The sequence below is a fragment of the Acanthochromis polyacanthus genome, chromosome 1 (genome assembly GCF_021347895.1).
Source record: "Acanthochromis polyacanthus isolate Apoly-LR-REF ecotype Palm Island chromosome 1, KAUST_Apoly_ChrSc, whole genome shotgun sequence".
Lineage (NCBI taxonomy): Eukaryota > Metazoa > Chordata > Actinopteri > Pomacentridae > Acanthochromis > Acanthochromis polyacanthus.
In genome coordinates, this window is record NC_067113.1 from 810,473 (window position 1) to 824,832 (window position 14,360).

At 39.9% G+C, this 14,360-nt stretch overlaps 1 protein-coding gene across 1 annotated transcript in view; it reads left to right on the forward strand.

Annotated features, from left to right (window-relative positions):
• Positions 1-8,268: 8,268 nt before the first annotated feature.
• cog5 (component of oligomeric golgi complex 5) overlaps positions 8,269-14,360 on the forward strand; it is a 68,763-nt gene continuing 62,671 nt past the window's right edge. Inside the window, exons 1-5 of the mRNA XM_022207051.2 lie at positions 8,269-8,368; positions 8,768-8,907; positions 10,961-11,018; positions 11,941-11,995; positions 13,084-13,153. Coding sequence (XP_022062743.1) covers positions 8,323-8,368; positions 8,768-8,907; positions 10,961-11,018; positions 11,941-11,995; positions 13,084-13,153 — 369 coding nt within the window. The 5' untranslated portion in view covers positions 8,269-8,322. The remainder of the gene's footprint in view (positions 8,369-8,767; positions 8,908-10,960; positions 11,019-11,940; positions 11,996-13,083; positions 13,154-14,360) is intronic.

Sequence of the window (14,360 nt, forward strand, 5' to 3'; positions counted from 1 at the left end):
CAGCTGACTCGGGTGAAGGCAGGGGACACCCTGGACAGGTCACCAGTCTGTCACAGGGCTACATATACAGACAAACAATCACACTCACATTCATACCTACGGGCAATTTAGAGTAACCAATTAACCTCAGCATATTTTTGGACTGTGGGAGGAAGCCGGAGTACCCGGAGAAAACCCTCGCATGCTCAGGGAGAACATGCAAACTCCATGCAGAAAGACCCCAGGCCCAGGCCGGGATTTGAACCAGGGATCTTCTTGTTGCAAGATGAAAGTGCTAACCACTACCCGACTGTGCAGCCCTCATGAAATAATGCCATGGGTAAAATAAAATGTAATAATTTTCTTTCTTCATGTCAAAAGCTTCCACATGCCGTATTTATCCTCTTTGGATCACTTTGACTTTTCCAGTTCAGATAATGTGTCTTTCATTGTAGTGGAGCAAAATACTAACTAGAAAACTAACCAGATTTCTCCTCAAACTGTATAAAAAATTACCAACCCCGTTTCTACTGCTGAAAAAATGACTTTCAAAGGTGCAGCCAACTACAAAGAAGTGATTCCACACCTCTGCAGTGTTTAGACACTTTTTTTAATCAACAACTTCTTTCAAAGTGAGCAATAACAGTTGTAAGCTTAAACACTCACTATAGCCTGGTTTTGGCTGTGAAATTAGACCGACTGTGTGAAACATGTATTTAGCTTCCCAACGGTGAATGCAACATTTTTTGTTGAAGCCTTTGAATCAAAACTAATGTCTACACTTTAATCACATCTTGATTGCTTCATTTCAACTCCACTGTGGTGGGCTAGTGAGACAAAGTTACAAAAATTGTGTCCCTGTGCAAATATTCGTGAACTTTCTTGTATCTAGCTAGCTATTTGAGAGATATTTCAAGGTTGGATTGGTTGTGGTTTGAGAATGGTTAGGATATATGCCTGTGCAGGTGTCTACAAATCGAGGAATGAGATTCACTAAATCCAGTCTGTTGAACAAATTAAATGCAAAATTTACATCAGTGAAATTAAGCTTGTTTCTAAAAATACATCATATTCCTTTTTGTGTCTTGTTCACAGCAAGCAGCCACATGAATCCACTTTAGAGAGTTTGGTACCTTGAAACTACTACACCACCTAGTGGACAACAAAGTGCTACAGCAATAATAAAACGTTAAAGGTCCCATATTATGCTATTTTTCAGTCACGTCATATAGGTCTCAGAAGCCCAAAAACATAGTATTTAAGTTTGTTCGCCCCAAAATCATCCTTTGTTCGGAGTTTCAGCGGTCGAAAAATTCATTCTCACCAGCCCTCCTCAGAACAAGCTGTTTCTGGGCCTGCTTCCAGGTACGCAAATGAACGCATCTGTCCGCGCCCACTCCCCTCCCCTCTCTGGGAGAGGACGCGCTCAGTGCTACATTGGTGTCAGAAGTGGGATGGCGCTCGCCCGACTGCAGATGGAGGAAGAACTGAGGGAGCTCCAACAAGCTGTCACCGAGGGACTGAGCCGCCTCTTGGGAGCAAACCCAAGAGGAAAAGAGCCGGCCAGCGGAGAGTTCGCTCCCGTAATCCCCGACAGCTCCACTACACCAAGAACCCGCCGCGGCGAAACGGTGGGCGGCCACAGGCAGGAGTCTAGCAGAAGAGATGCTCCGGCAGCCGGCCGCCGGATCATCTCCCCAGCCGCCTGCAGCCAGCCAGGGGGTTCTGGAGTGGTGGTTCCCTCACAGCGCCACTCTTCTCTTGTTTCCCGGAGCTCGGCTTCTCGGTGCAGGCGCCGGGCAGTCTCGTGCGAAGTGACCAGGCTCATGGCACCGGTAGCAGCCGTCTGGAGAGCGGCTCGGTCTCTCGCTCCACTCAGCCATCCTGACGTGCGGCTTGAACGCGGAAGGGGTGCCGGGACGTGAGCGCGCGTTCCGCTCTCTCGGCTTCTCGTAGTGCCTCGCTGAGTGTTTGCTTTCCGCACAGCAGCGGCGCCGGGCGGCTCCCCACTCTCTCCTGATGGTGCCCGGTGGCTGGCTGCCAGCAGCTGGGGAGATGTTCCGGCAGCCGAGGCACTACGAGAAGCCGAAAGAGGCTCACGTCCCGGTCCCCCACGACTTCTGCGTTCAAGCCGCACGTAAGGATGGCTGAGTGCCGGCCCGGGGAAGAAGAGGAGTGAGAGACCGAGCCGCCTACGTCGCCGCCGCTCTCCAGACGGCTGCTACCGGTGCCATGAGCCTGGTCACTTCGCACGAGACTGCCCGGCGCCCGCACCGAGAAGCCGAGCTCCGGGAAACGAGAGAAGAGTGGTGCTGTGAGGGAACCGCCACTCCAGAACCCCCTCCCTCACCCAGGACAATGCACGCTGGTAGGACAGTGCGGAGGGGGGCGCAGTCAGGGGGAGGACTTAAATCCGCTTATTTAATCATAAGCAGACCCAAATCAAAATCAGACGTTTGAGCAGGCATTTTCACAAAATGTGGTGTAGCAAGGCAGGGAGGAAACAGATAGTTTTCAAATTCGAACCTCATAATGAGCTACTGCAACTCACACTACTATAAGAACACTTTCACAAAGTGAGGTTTGCATAATATGTCCCCTTTAAGTTCTTGAAAAAAGATGGAAAAACATGTTAATATTGCATGTGATGCCCCTACAAAATAGAAAGTAACTTAAATATGTTCTATATCAGCCTTCCTCTTCATGTTTCAAACAAAGTAAAAACAGACTAAATCACTGATTATCCAGATAAATTATCGTTTTATTTATACGGTTTCAGATGCAAAGAAAAATGTCCCATACTAGTATGAAGTCATCAGAAGCTTGAAGCGAGAATTTATCAGTGTGAAACAAATGTAATGATTAGAGATGTAGCTACACTGTGGCCTCTTATGTGTTGGTCTTGTTGATGGAAGCGTAGAGGTTCCTGGGATCAGTGGAGGCTCCAGCAGAGGTGGAGGAAGTGCTGAGAGTGCTGTAGGTCACTGTATCATCTCTATGATCTTCACCCTGAACCTGGAGACAAACAGAGAAACTACTGACAAAACATTTGGGTTCATCCACTGGAGAACAAGAGCGTTGTGGACAGGCTGACGTCACAGGACTGATGATTTCAACACAGCAGTGGTAACAAATAACAGAGCTTACCCGAGCTTCACTGTTGCTCTTCTTCTTGTAGCGGATGGACGCGTAGGAAACACCATCTGGAGGATCAACCTGCAGTGAACACTGGTGGAAGATGACTACATTTACTCAACTACTTATATAGAAATATTTAGATGCCCGTTGACGTTTTCCTCTACTTTGTGCCATGTTTTACTTCTACTCCATTGCACTACAAGTCGTTCTGCACTTTTTTGCTTCACTGCATTTCTCTGAGTTGTAGAAGTAGGTTATTTTGTAGAATAAAACACAAGCTACTTGTAAAATGAGATATGCTATTGAGAGAAAACATCTTCTCATCAAATCATTTCAATCTGGATTTGAAGTTTCTTTGTCTTTTATAAAATGACAAACGTCTACTGAGAATATTTCAACAAATTTCAGTTTCTTTCACAGTTTTAGTTTGTAGATATTTAATTCTAGTACATTTCTAACAATTAAAATAAGAAACAGGTGACAATATTCTGCATTGAAAAGTGTTGGGACGCTGTTGTGTTTCTGGACATTTAGCTAAAAGCAAACATTTGATCTACTTTGAGTCACTGCCTACAGGACACCACAATCAATTATGCAGCAAAATATTGCAGATGTAATATTCTTGTGTGAATAAAGTAAGTACACCTTTGCCATAAGAAGCTCATATTTCTCTTTTAGTATTGAAATAACGTCTTGTGTTTTTTATAATAATCCAGCAGCCTCTGATGTACAATTTTTTTCTGTAAATTGTTTCAGGGTTTCATTTTGCATGTGGTGTCTGTATGGAGGTTTGAAGTGGAACTACAATCTGAGCTATGACTAGACCAGCTCAAAAGAATCCTTTTCCCTATTTTTGAGTGCTTCCTTGGTGAATTTTCTAGTGTCCTCAGGATCAGTATCCTTTTGAATGGTCCACTTCTGATTCAACTTCAACTTCTTCTTTCTTTCTTTCTTTCTTTTTTTTTTTTTTTTTTTTTTTTTTTACTGTAACCCAGGTAGGTAACCTCAGGTTTTTAATAATGTGTTTATAGCCAGTATTTTTGAGTTGGTGCCTTAATTTTCTCTCAGGAGAATTAGTACCTTAAATTGGCCACAAGGTGGTAGTAGAAGGCCATTATTGTCCTTAAGCTTGAATTTGATAAGTTTCTTAGTGCGCGAAAAAGTGCTCGGGATGGCCATCTTACCGAAATACGCCATCTTTTCTTTCTCCTGCCGCAGCCAGTCCTGCGTGGAACGCAGTTCTTCATTTTGTTAACTCCACTGGATTACATCTTTGCAAGTAGGAATGGTCTGAATGGAAAGTACATCACTTGTACCCATATTAAAAAAAGTATTTTCTTAGTTACATTTGGTCAACCTCTTTAAAATTCCGAAACTCTGTCACTTAGCATAGGCTGTCAAAATCACACAAGAATTTCTAAAGGCCAATATGGCAAAAACTATGACCCAGATCAGCATGTCACCTGACTAAAAGCAAACACAACACATTTGGAGCACTTTAAAAGAAGAGAGGACCAGCACAAGTCCTTCAGCAAAGAGCAGCTGAAAAAATTCTCGATATAACAACAGAACATCTCTTCAGAAATATGTTTTACAGTGGTATCCACTGTCCAGGAGGTGGACATATGAAATACTTCACTGACTAAGGGTGTACTCAGTTACAATGAGGCCCAACATTTTTTAAAGTTTTTTTCTTTTTGCCTTTTATTGATAGGTGCAGTAGAGACGGGGACAGACAGGAACGAAGGGAGGAGAATGAGGGGCAGACATGCAGCAAAGGGCTGTGAGAGGGAATCGAACCCGGGCCACTGCATCTGGGATGCCCCTGCACATGGATCGCACGTTTAACCAGGGGCGGCTGGTCAATAGAGGGCGCTAGGGCGCCACCCCCTCTGTCTCACATCATGTAGAGTCACAGCCCTTCCTTTAATAAAACGTTTTTAAAATTACATTTACATGTATATCCTATGTTTTTAACAAGCAAAATTGATAATAGAGCCTGTAGAGAGTTACTTAAATGTATAATTTGTAATAAAAAGTCAGATCAGAAACGTCCGGGGCTCACTCATCTTTCCCCATTGACTCTAGTTATAACTTTGACATGCGCAGTTCGTTCCTCTTCAATACAAGAGGTAGGAGACAGCAGGGTACAGGCTGACCGCGCCCTGCGCTCATCTTCAGCAATACAGAGTTCAGGAGGAGTTGCAATGGTGCTGTGGCTCTGTACCAGCTCTGAGCAACAATCTTCAGGACACCTTCTCAGAGACTGTGTCTCCTGAAGATCCTCATCACGACTCCAATGACGACAGCTGAATATGAGAGGTGCTCAGGGGCGGATTGAACGTTATTTCATTCGGTCGTTTGACCGAAGGGCCGGTCCACATGTGGGGCGGTGCGCTGCGCTGCTATTTATTATTATTATTTTTTTTGTTGGCTATCTGATGCCTGTATAGCTCATCGGGTTAAGCAGGTGACCCATGTGTAGGGGCTAGTCTCCAATGCAGTGTCGTGGGTTCGATTCCTGCCCGCAGCCCATTGCCGCATGCTTTCCCCCCTATTTCCTGTCACTCTTCACTGCCACAATCGCAAAAAGAATAAATAATTTTGTTTATTTATCCATATGTGGCCGAATGGGATGAGCATCCAACCATTCATCAACCCTGTACAGGCACGCAGGCCCACATGCGTCACACACACGCACGCTCAGCCCCGCACGGGCCCTGGAGGTGCTTCTCAACACTACAAAGAATCAAGACCTTCCTCAGGAACACGATGTCGCAGGATCGTCTTAATGCACTGGCCATGCTCTCTATGGAAAAGAAACTTGTCAGGGAGACCCCAGATTTTAACCATAGAGTCATTGAGAAATTTGCATGTCTCAAAGACAGAAGAGCAAAACTTGCATACAAAAAATAACACAGATGTAGAGGTGCTGGCTTTAATCTCTAAAATGTGAGGATTTACTTTTTTGTCATTTAATAATGTAAATAGAAATGTTAATTGACACAAGTGGCACTTTAGACTGAAAGCCTGTTGATTTTCATATGTTCTGAAATCTGAGGAATTCCTGTTTTTCTTTATTTTCATTGTAAATATTTAATGTTAGTTGACAGAAGCACTTTGGGCTCAAAGCCTAAGATAAGATAAGATAGTTTTATTTGTCACATGCACAGTTATACATAGTATAATGCCTAATGGTTTCAGTATTTTTTTTCAGGCAAAGTGACAAATTTTTATTGCTTTGATCTTAAATATGCAGATTTGCTGTTTTCTCATTGTCATGTGAGGTTGTTAATGTAAAAGTTAGCTCACAGAAGCACTGTCTGCTTTAAGCCTTATAGTTACTTTTTTTTTAAACAAAATGTCCAATGTTTGTTGGTTTCACAGGTATGGATTTGTTTTTGTTTATTTGAGTATATAAATATGTTGTTCCGAAGATTTTGCTGGACAGAAGAAGCACTTGGCACTCTTTGAAGCTGGAAAAATGAATTGTTTCTTTTTTTTACTTTTGAAGTAAAAAAATAGATTTGCATATTTATACATTCTTAATTCATTTAATTATAGAAAAGGAGATTTTAAGGGTTTGTGTGTACCAATTACACCTTATCTGGAGCAAATCATGTCAAACACTGGGGAGATAAATTCAAATTCACTAGCTGGTAACATTTATGTGCATTTAATTGTCTATTTGACTCAGCAGTAGTGCTCAGGTGTACCCTCGTAGTGGTGCATAGTAATAGCACATCAAATGGCTGTGAACATAATTTACATCAATTCTTGTATTCCGGTGTTGCCGACTCTGCTATTTGGTTTGGTAAATTAAGTTCACCCCTCCAAGAGAAAAATTCACCAGCCACCACTGCGTTTAACCCTGTATTTTTATTACAGGAAGTTTAAACTGTTAGTTTTTTATTTGAAATAAGAGCCAATAGTCTACTATTCAACTTAAAAGTGATGCAATTACAATAACATAATACAAATTCTGATTATTTGACTTTTAAGTGGTACTTCACTAAGGTTCTAATACAGTGGTGTCAAACATGTGGACCGGGTCCCAAAACTGACTTGCCAGGGAGTCTAATCTGGCCTGTTAGCCAGATTAGACTCTGACTTTGCAAAGAGTAAAAATGACAAATGTGATAATGAATATTTACTGTGAAAATATTTAAAGACATTGAACATTGTGCAACATAATGTCAGTCAGCGGATACGACAGAGTTTGGTGGAGCCTGATTGTTGATGCAGTGACACAACCTTTATGTATTTTTTATGTTTACATTTTTTTAAAATCTATTTAAGATGCAGGGGGACAAACTAAACTTTTCCTGAATAGTTCCAATTTAATTTGTGTGGTGTGTCAGTTCAGGTGGTCAGGATTACTGCACAGATGTGGAAATTAATGTAAATTTAAAATCATTTCTAGATCTTGAGAAATTGTAAAATGTTATCCTGTTCTGTTCCAGATATCTGCAACTAAAGGTTTAGTGCCTTTGTAGATACTCTGTGATCTGTAAGTTGTAATGTATAAATGATAAACTGAGGCATAATATTGTTGAAATTGCATTTATTTTTCTTTAAAAAATTTAGGTTGTTCATAACGTTTAGTAAAAATGACAGTTCATTAAATGTGAACGGTCCTTCCTTCCTGCTGCAGTCAGACTTCAGTCAACCTCCCAATAGTTCAATTCTAACGGAAATGACAGCGTAAACAAGGACACTATATGCAATTTTACGTTTTTTTTCTGTAATAATTTATATTCATATTTCTTGTAGAAGGAGAAAGTACATATTTATATCTGTGCAGTGTGTGCATTATGTGATGCTCGTTTTCTTCTTACTGCTTCAGCTGCCGTCATAATCTATCTATCTATCTATCTATCTATCTATCTATCTATCTATCTATCTATCTATCTATCTATCTATCTATCTATCTATCTATCTATCTATCTATCATTTTCAGAATGTACTTTTTTTGCACTAAAACAAAGGGAAAAAAACAACTTATTCGTTATTTATAGGTTATTATGTTAGGATTTTACTGGTCTGGCTCGCTTAAGATCAAACTGGGCTAAATGTAGCCCCTGAATTGAACTGAGTTTGACACCTCTGTACAGGCAGACAACGCTGCAGAAACAGGAGCACGTGGGTGTGTGTAGCCCTTTAACGCGCGCGCTGTGTTTACACGTCACATGCGGAAGTGTCAACATGGAGGACGGCAGAGAAGCTTCCACGAATTCACTTTTGAAAGATGGTAAAAATACACCTTATAAACGTCAGAAGCGGTGTATATTAAATCCTAATGTCAATGACGATAGTAGCAAACCATATTATTTATTAACAGGCCTGTGAATTTTCAGCGTTCGTCCAGCAGCACTACCTAATGCTAAGCTAGCTAACTAGCAACATTAGCTACATTTCTCCTTCCTCTTCTTTCTCTTTTTCTACTGTTTTCTCTTGTTTTTGTTACGACATTGTTATCCGTATAAATGAAGCCTCGAGGCACTGAAATTTGTTTGCCCTGCCCTGCCCTGCACACGACTACATAAGAAACTAGAAGAGAACGTTTCTGGTTTCCTTGAGAATAATATTTGGAAATGGTAGCAACTGTTACAAAAGTGAATGTTTTAAAGACATGCTGCTGTGCTTGCAGAATGCTACGCTGATTTCTTGGCAGAGGACTTTGATGTAAAGACATACACTGCTCAGGCCATTCACCATGCTGTCATCGCAGAACAACTGGCCAAGCTGGCACAGGGCATCAGTCAGCTGGACAAGGAACTGCACAGCCAGGTACCAGCCAATCACACCAGGACACAACCACCCCTGACTTTACATGACTGGGTTGTAGCACCTCTATACAGTAAACTGAGTTCTTAACTGTCACGCAAGCAAGACATTTGACGTCTTCATGAGAATGCTAGTTTCTGTGCCATGCATATGAATAATTGTGGTTCTAATTGGCTTTTTACAAGTGAGCATGTGCATGAGAAAAAACAGCAGACAGAGAAAGGGAGATCATGACTGGATGAAGAAGAATCACATTCTCTTCGTAACGTCTCTTTATTCAGCAGTGCATAATATCTCATACCACAGGGTCATGCGAGAGGAGCTCCATGAGCAGTATTTTTCCATCAACAGCATAAAGTGTAACTGACATAAAGTGATGCATATTTAAGATAGACTTATGAAGTCTGACTAAAACTGAACTCCGTGTGTTGTGCAGAGACCTGAATAGAATAGATTGTTTTACTCTGACCCAGTTATTTTTCACTGAATTTATTTTGAATAACTCTTTCGGCAAATGTTTAGATTGGATGATAATAAACCTTCTCTGAAAATATTTGTAGTAAGGGAGGTTGTTAATAGAAACAACTACAGTTAGTCGATTAATCAATTGATTAAGTATTTTTGTAACCATTTGAATGGTGACCATTTTTTTCTAATAGATTTGGTTCTTATAATTATTGTTATTTTACCTTCTATTTTTTTAAAGAAAAAAATGCAATTATTTTCTTGTTCCAGCTTTTCAAATGTGAATATTTCCTGGTTTCCTTAACCCTATTTGATAGTGAAATCATAAATGTCTTTGTGTTTTGGACTGTTGGTCAGAGAAAACAAGACATTTGGACATGTGTTCTTGAGTTTTGGGAAATTTTCTGCCATTTTCAAGACTGAACAATGGATGGAGGAAATAATTGACAGCTTAATTGTAAATGATCATAAGTTGCAGCCTTACTAGAAAGTTAACTTAAACAGAGACAAAGGCAATTTTATCTTTAAATTTGTGACATTTTTCTGTCTTTACACTTTTTCTCAGTTGCTTTGGTACATTTCTCAGATCAGGATTGAAATTCTCAAACTACTTGTTCAATCTTCACATCATTGTGTCACTTGTGGACGTCAAAAAAGCAGTTTTTCATTTCTTTGAACAAGTTACAAATGCTTTGGTACATCCATGCAAATGATCCTGTACAATTCTCTGCTGTTTCCTACATTATCAATTGCTTATGTCGTGATGATCAAAATGTATTATCATGGGTCTCTGTTGAATAGTCTCACCCCCTCTTTGTGCTATGCAGCGCTGTTTTCCTTTCTGTATCACAATGACATGGTCAGTTTAAATGTGAATGTTGTCCAGTCTCTGGACATCAATCTCCCACAAACACTAAGGTGTAACTTACAATTTACCATAATTGTCATCAAACTTTAGCCATAGTTTACATCAGAACATCCCTCCAGAGTACACTGTTATAATGACAACATGACTAAGCAGTTTGACTTTTTTATCCACACACAATGACACAAGGACTTGTCATTCTGATGGCACTGGCATGTTCATTGACACAGATATTTACTTTTGAGAGATGAACTGAGGATTTTGAGAAAGAGACTGGCCTTTGCAGGTAATCCATGGTGTTGCTATTTGTATGACTTGTTCTGAGAAATGCACTTATTGTTTTTTACATGTCGAGGATGATTCGATAAATGTACCAAAGCGACTGAGAAAAACTGTAATACAGACATTGTAAGTTATACAGAATACGGGGTAAGGATAGGGTTTGTGTCATTTAGTGATGACCTGAAGGTTTGCCACAGCTACTACAGCAGATATGATAAACACATGTTAATATTTGCAAATCATGTATGATTTGGTTGCTGCTGGCCATCTTTGTTGTATATCACATATTTAGATGGTTTTGTACCTTATAAGCGGCTGTTTGTTTCAGTTTATTCCACTGTTGTGTCGAAACTTAAAACTAGCCCAAAACTATGCCGTGGTGAACTTGATGGTAATTGTACCAGGAGCCCCCACCATACATTTATATTGCTTTTATTTTTCCAGGTTGTAGCCAGACATGAAGACTTACTGGCTCAGGCAACTGGGATAGAATCTCTTGAAGGTAAAGAGCTACTTGCTAATATTATAAATTCAAGAATTATATTTGCAAAAATATCTTTGAATCAAATAAATTCTAAATGCTTTTTAAGTTAACATCAAGTACAACTAATCAAGAAGGAAATTCTTGTGCCAGATATTTACAATATCATTTGTGAAATAGACAAAATGACACTGCAAAAGGAATAAGATGCAAGTACAATACATTACTAAAATAAATGAATGAGCTAAAAAAAGGCTAGAATAGAAAATAAATACTAGCAATGATCCCGGGATAATGAGTAATGTGACACATGACAGTGCACCTGAAAAGTGAGAAAATGAAATATTGCCCCTCATATTGTCGCCATTGTACATGAAACGGAAATTTTTCACGTGATCGAAATGTAGTCATGAAAATGAAATGTTATACATGATAATTAAACATTACACATGAAATTCAAATGTTGCCCGTTGAGAAATACAAATGAAAAATTAGACATGAAAATGAAATAGTGCACATAGAGAATGTACACTATTTCATTACCTGTAATCCTCGACAGCGTCCACCTCTGATCCCCTGATGGTTATTGGGTTGTAAGTGGTCTTGTGCCTCCTGAAATCCAATTCCTTACTTTTTGTGAATTGTAGGTGGTTGTCCACCACACTCCTGTCCCTGCTGATCAGAAACCAACTGTCAGACCGTTCCACCAGCCTGCACACTGCAGGATTTTAAATGAGTCTGTTCTTTCAATAGATAACTGGAAATGTTTGAAGAGTTACATACAAGATTATTGATCTGGTTTTAAAAATGTGGCTGTTTAACCATTGCAGTTCTTGGGTTTTACCACCAGAGGGAGCCATCATTCCTCCTAAGTCTGTTAACGAAGCAGCACTTGAAATGAAATTAAAAAAAATCTGAGAGAGAAAAATGTTTTTGTTTTCAGGAGTCCTTCAGATGATGCAGACAAGGATTAGTGCTCTGCAGGCCGCTGTTGACAGGTAAACGTGTTTCCATTTGATTAGATGCCAACATACAACGGGCTTTTGTGTCAGCTGCTTCACACTTATATACACATTCATGTTTACATCTACTCTGTCTCTGCTTTGCTAACATCAGTAAACAAAACCCTTTGAGTTGTGGAATTCTGTAGTTGATTTTAGCCCTAAACAGTTCTGGAAAAAAAATGGCTGACCCTGAAGTATGTGAATTTTATAAGTATTTTTTCACTGCTATAGCTATAACTTTTTTTTTGAGGAAATATTACCTGCAAAAATACATGAATAGGAACTAAGCCTTTGTGGTGTCTTATTTTGGTCTGCTTTCCTATTCTTCTGTGTACCCGCCAATTTCTCTGTCCCTGAAACAAGATGAAACACGGTGGCACACAGCTGAGTGGAGGCTACTAGCCAATTTTAATGTGAAGAATAATGTGTAACAATGCCATCTCCAACTCTAGCATCACTGCTTATTTAACTTTCTAAAGAGCCATGGCCCTCCACCAAATGTCTAAATTCAAGATCGATTGTTCTGTGTTTTTAAAGAAGATCTCGCTTTTTTTTTTTTTATTATTAAAGATAGCAATGTATAAACCACCCTTCATGCAGAGGGATGTCATGTTACATAAATGTAATACTTCAGACCAATACCGTTTTATTCCACAGTTCCTAAACTCAAATTAAAAAAGTATCTGTGCATGTGATGCTTGCTGTGTCCTTCCTTTTCCTCACAATTTTCTGCAGCCATCTTCACAGCTGATATGTTCTGTGTATTACCCAGAAAACCACTGAAAGCACCATAGGAAAAAAATATAGCGCCACATTTTCAGAATTTTTGGGATTGACATTGTTGTAGTTCTTGTGATATCCCAAGTTATCAATGACTTATTGTTTTGCTTCATTTTGATTTCCTTTACGTGTAGATACAACAACAATTTGTAACTGTGTTTTTGAAAAGAGCTATGAACAAAATATGTTGTCCATCAAACTGTCACTGGTTTGTAAAATAGAAAATGTCAGGTTGCAGATTCATTTCCTGCAGTGGAAGACCTGTTTGATGTACATTGGTCAAACCATGCATGTCTTTTCAGGATAAGGACAAAGATTGTTGATCCATACAACAAGATTGTGGCCAGGATCACCCAGCTAGCCAGACTGCAGGTAACTCACTGAACTGTGTGTACTGGATGTGTTATATTATTGTTTCTGTGACTGTGCCTGAATCAGTCAATTTGTTGTTTGAAGTGAAGAACTTGATGACGGTTATCTGCTTGTCATTTTTACCGACAAAGAACATTGTCTTACATTTGATATGAAACCTTCCCAAACCCACGAAGAAATCAACACTGTGTAGGAGAGAGTGTCAGTATTTGCTTCTGCTGTATTTAGGCAAGATATTTGTTGTGCAGAGCTCTAAACTGCTGTGTGTGCAGCTCAGTGAAAACACCGGGCTGTACTTTTTCTGTTTGTGCAGCCAAGGGGAAATCATGATTAAATATTGATTAAACAGCGGCTGTAAAAAGGTCAGCGTGATTCTGAGGTCTCTCTCCTGGCCTAATGGCTTTGTGTTGCTCAGACTTTCTGTGTGCATGCATGTGTTTGATATCAGTCTCAGTTTAGTCTTGCTATGAGTTGGATGTGACTCAAACAGCTGCCAATCAGGCAGAAGGAGTCCAAGGCCTCTGCTCGGCATTTTTTAACAATCTTGTCAACCACCTGGTGTCTTCCTCTCTGTGGGTTTAAGGTCGTAGATGAGGATGGACATGTGCTAAAGATATCTTAACATCAGTTGAGAACCTAATCCACCAAAAACATAATAAATTAACATTGTTCAGTACCTTCTCCCTGTCTCTGCTGCATCACTGATTGACAACAACAAGTTGACTTGGTTTCAAGCCTCTGAATCATCACCCACATCCCAGATTATTTTATTGATGTGAAGTAAAACACAGTGGTAATGAAGTCTGATAACAGGCTCCTACCGGGGAGATTTGTTTTTCTGGTAATTGTATAGTAAGGAGGGAAATTGGAAGTCTGATTCTTCTTCATCTTACTTCTCAAATGGTTTGGTGTCAAAATTTGCATTATTCTATTTCTTTACATTTTTCTTAGCCTGCGATTATATGCAAATACAACCACAAAAGCATCATTTGCTGAAGGTTCAGAGAGTTCATCATGCAAACAAGGGCTTAGATTTGACAGCTTCCTGCACACCAATAGAAACACATATTTAAAATTTTAGCCTCAAGGAACCTTTTTGCAAACTGGTGCTGTGTCTAAATAATTTTTTTCTCATTAATTCCTCTTAGAAAAACTTCAATAGAGCCTTTAGCCTTTACCTCCTGTTGTTTCCTGCAGCCTTTAATGG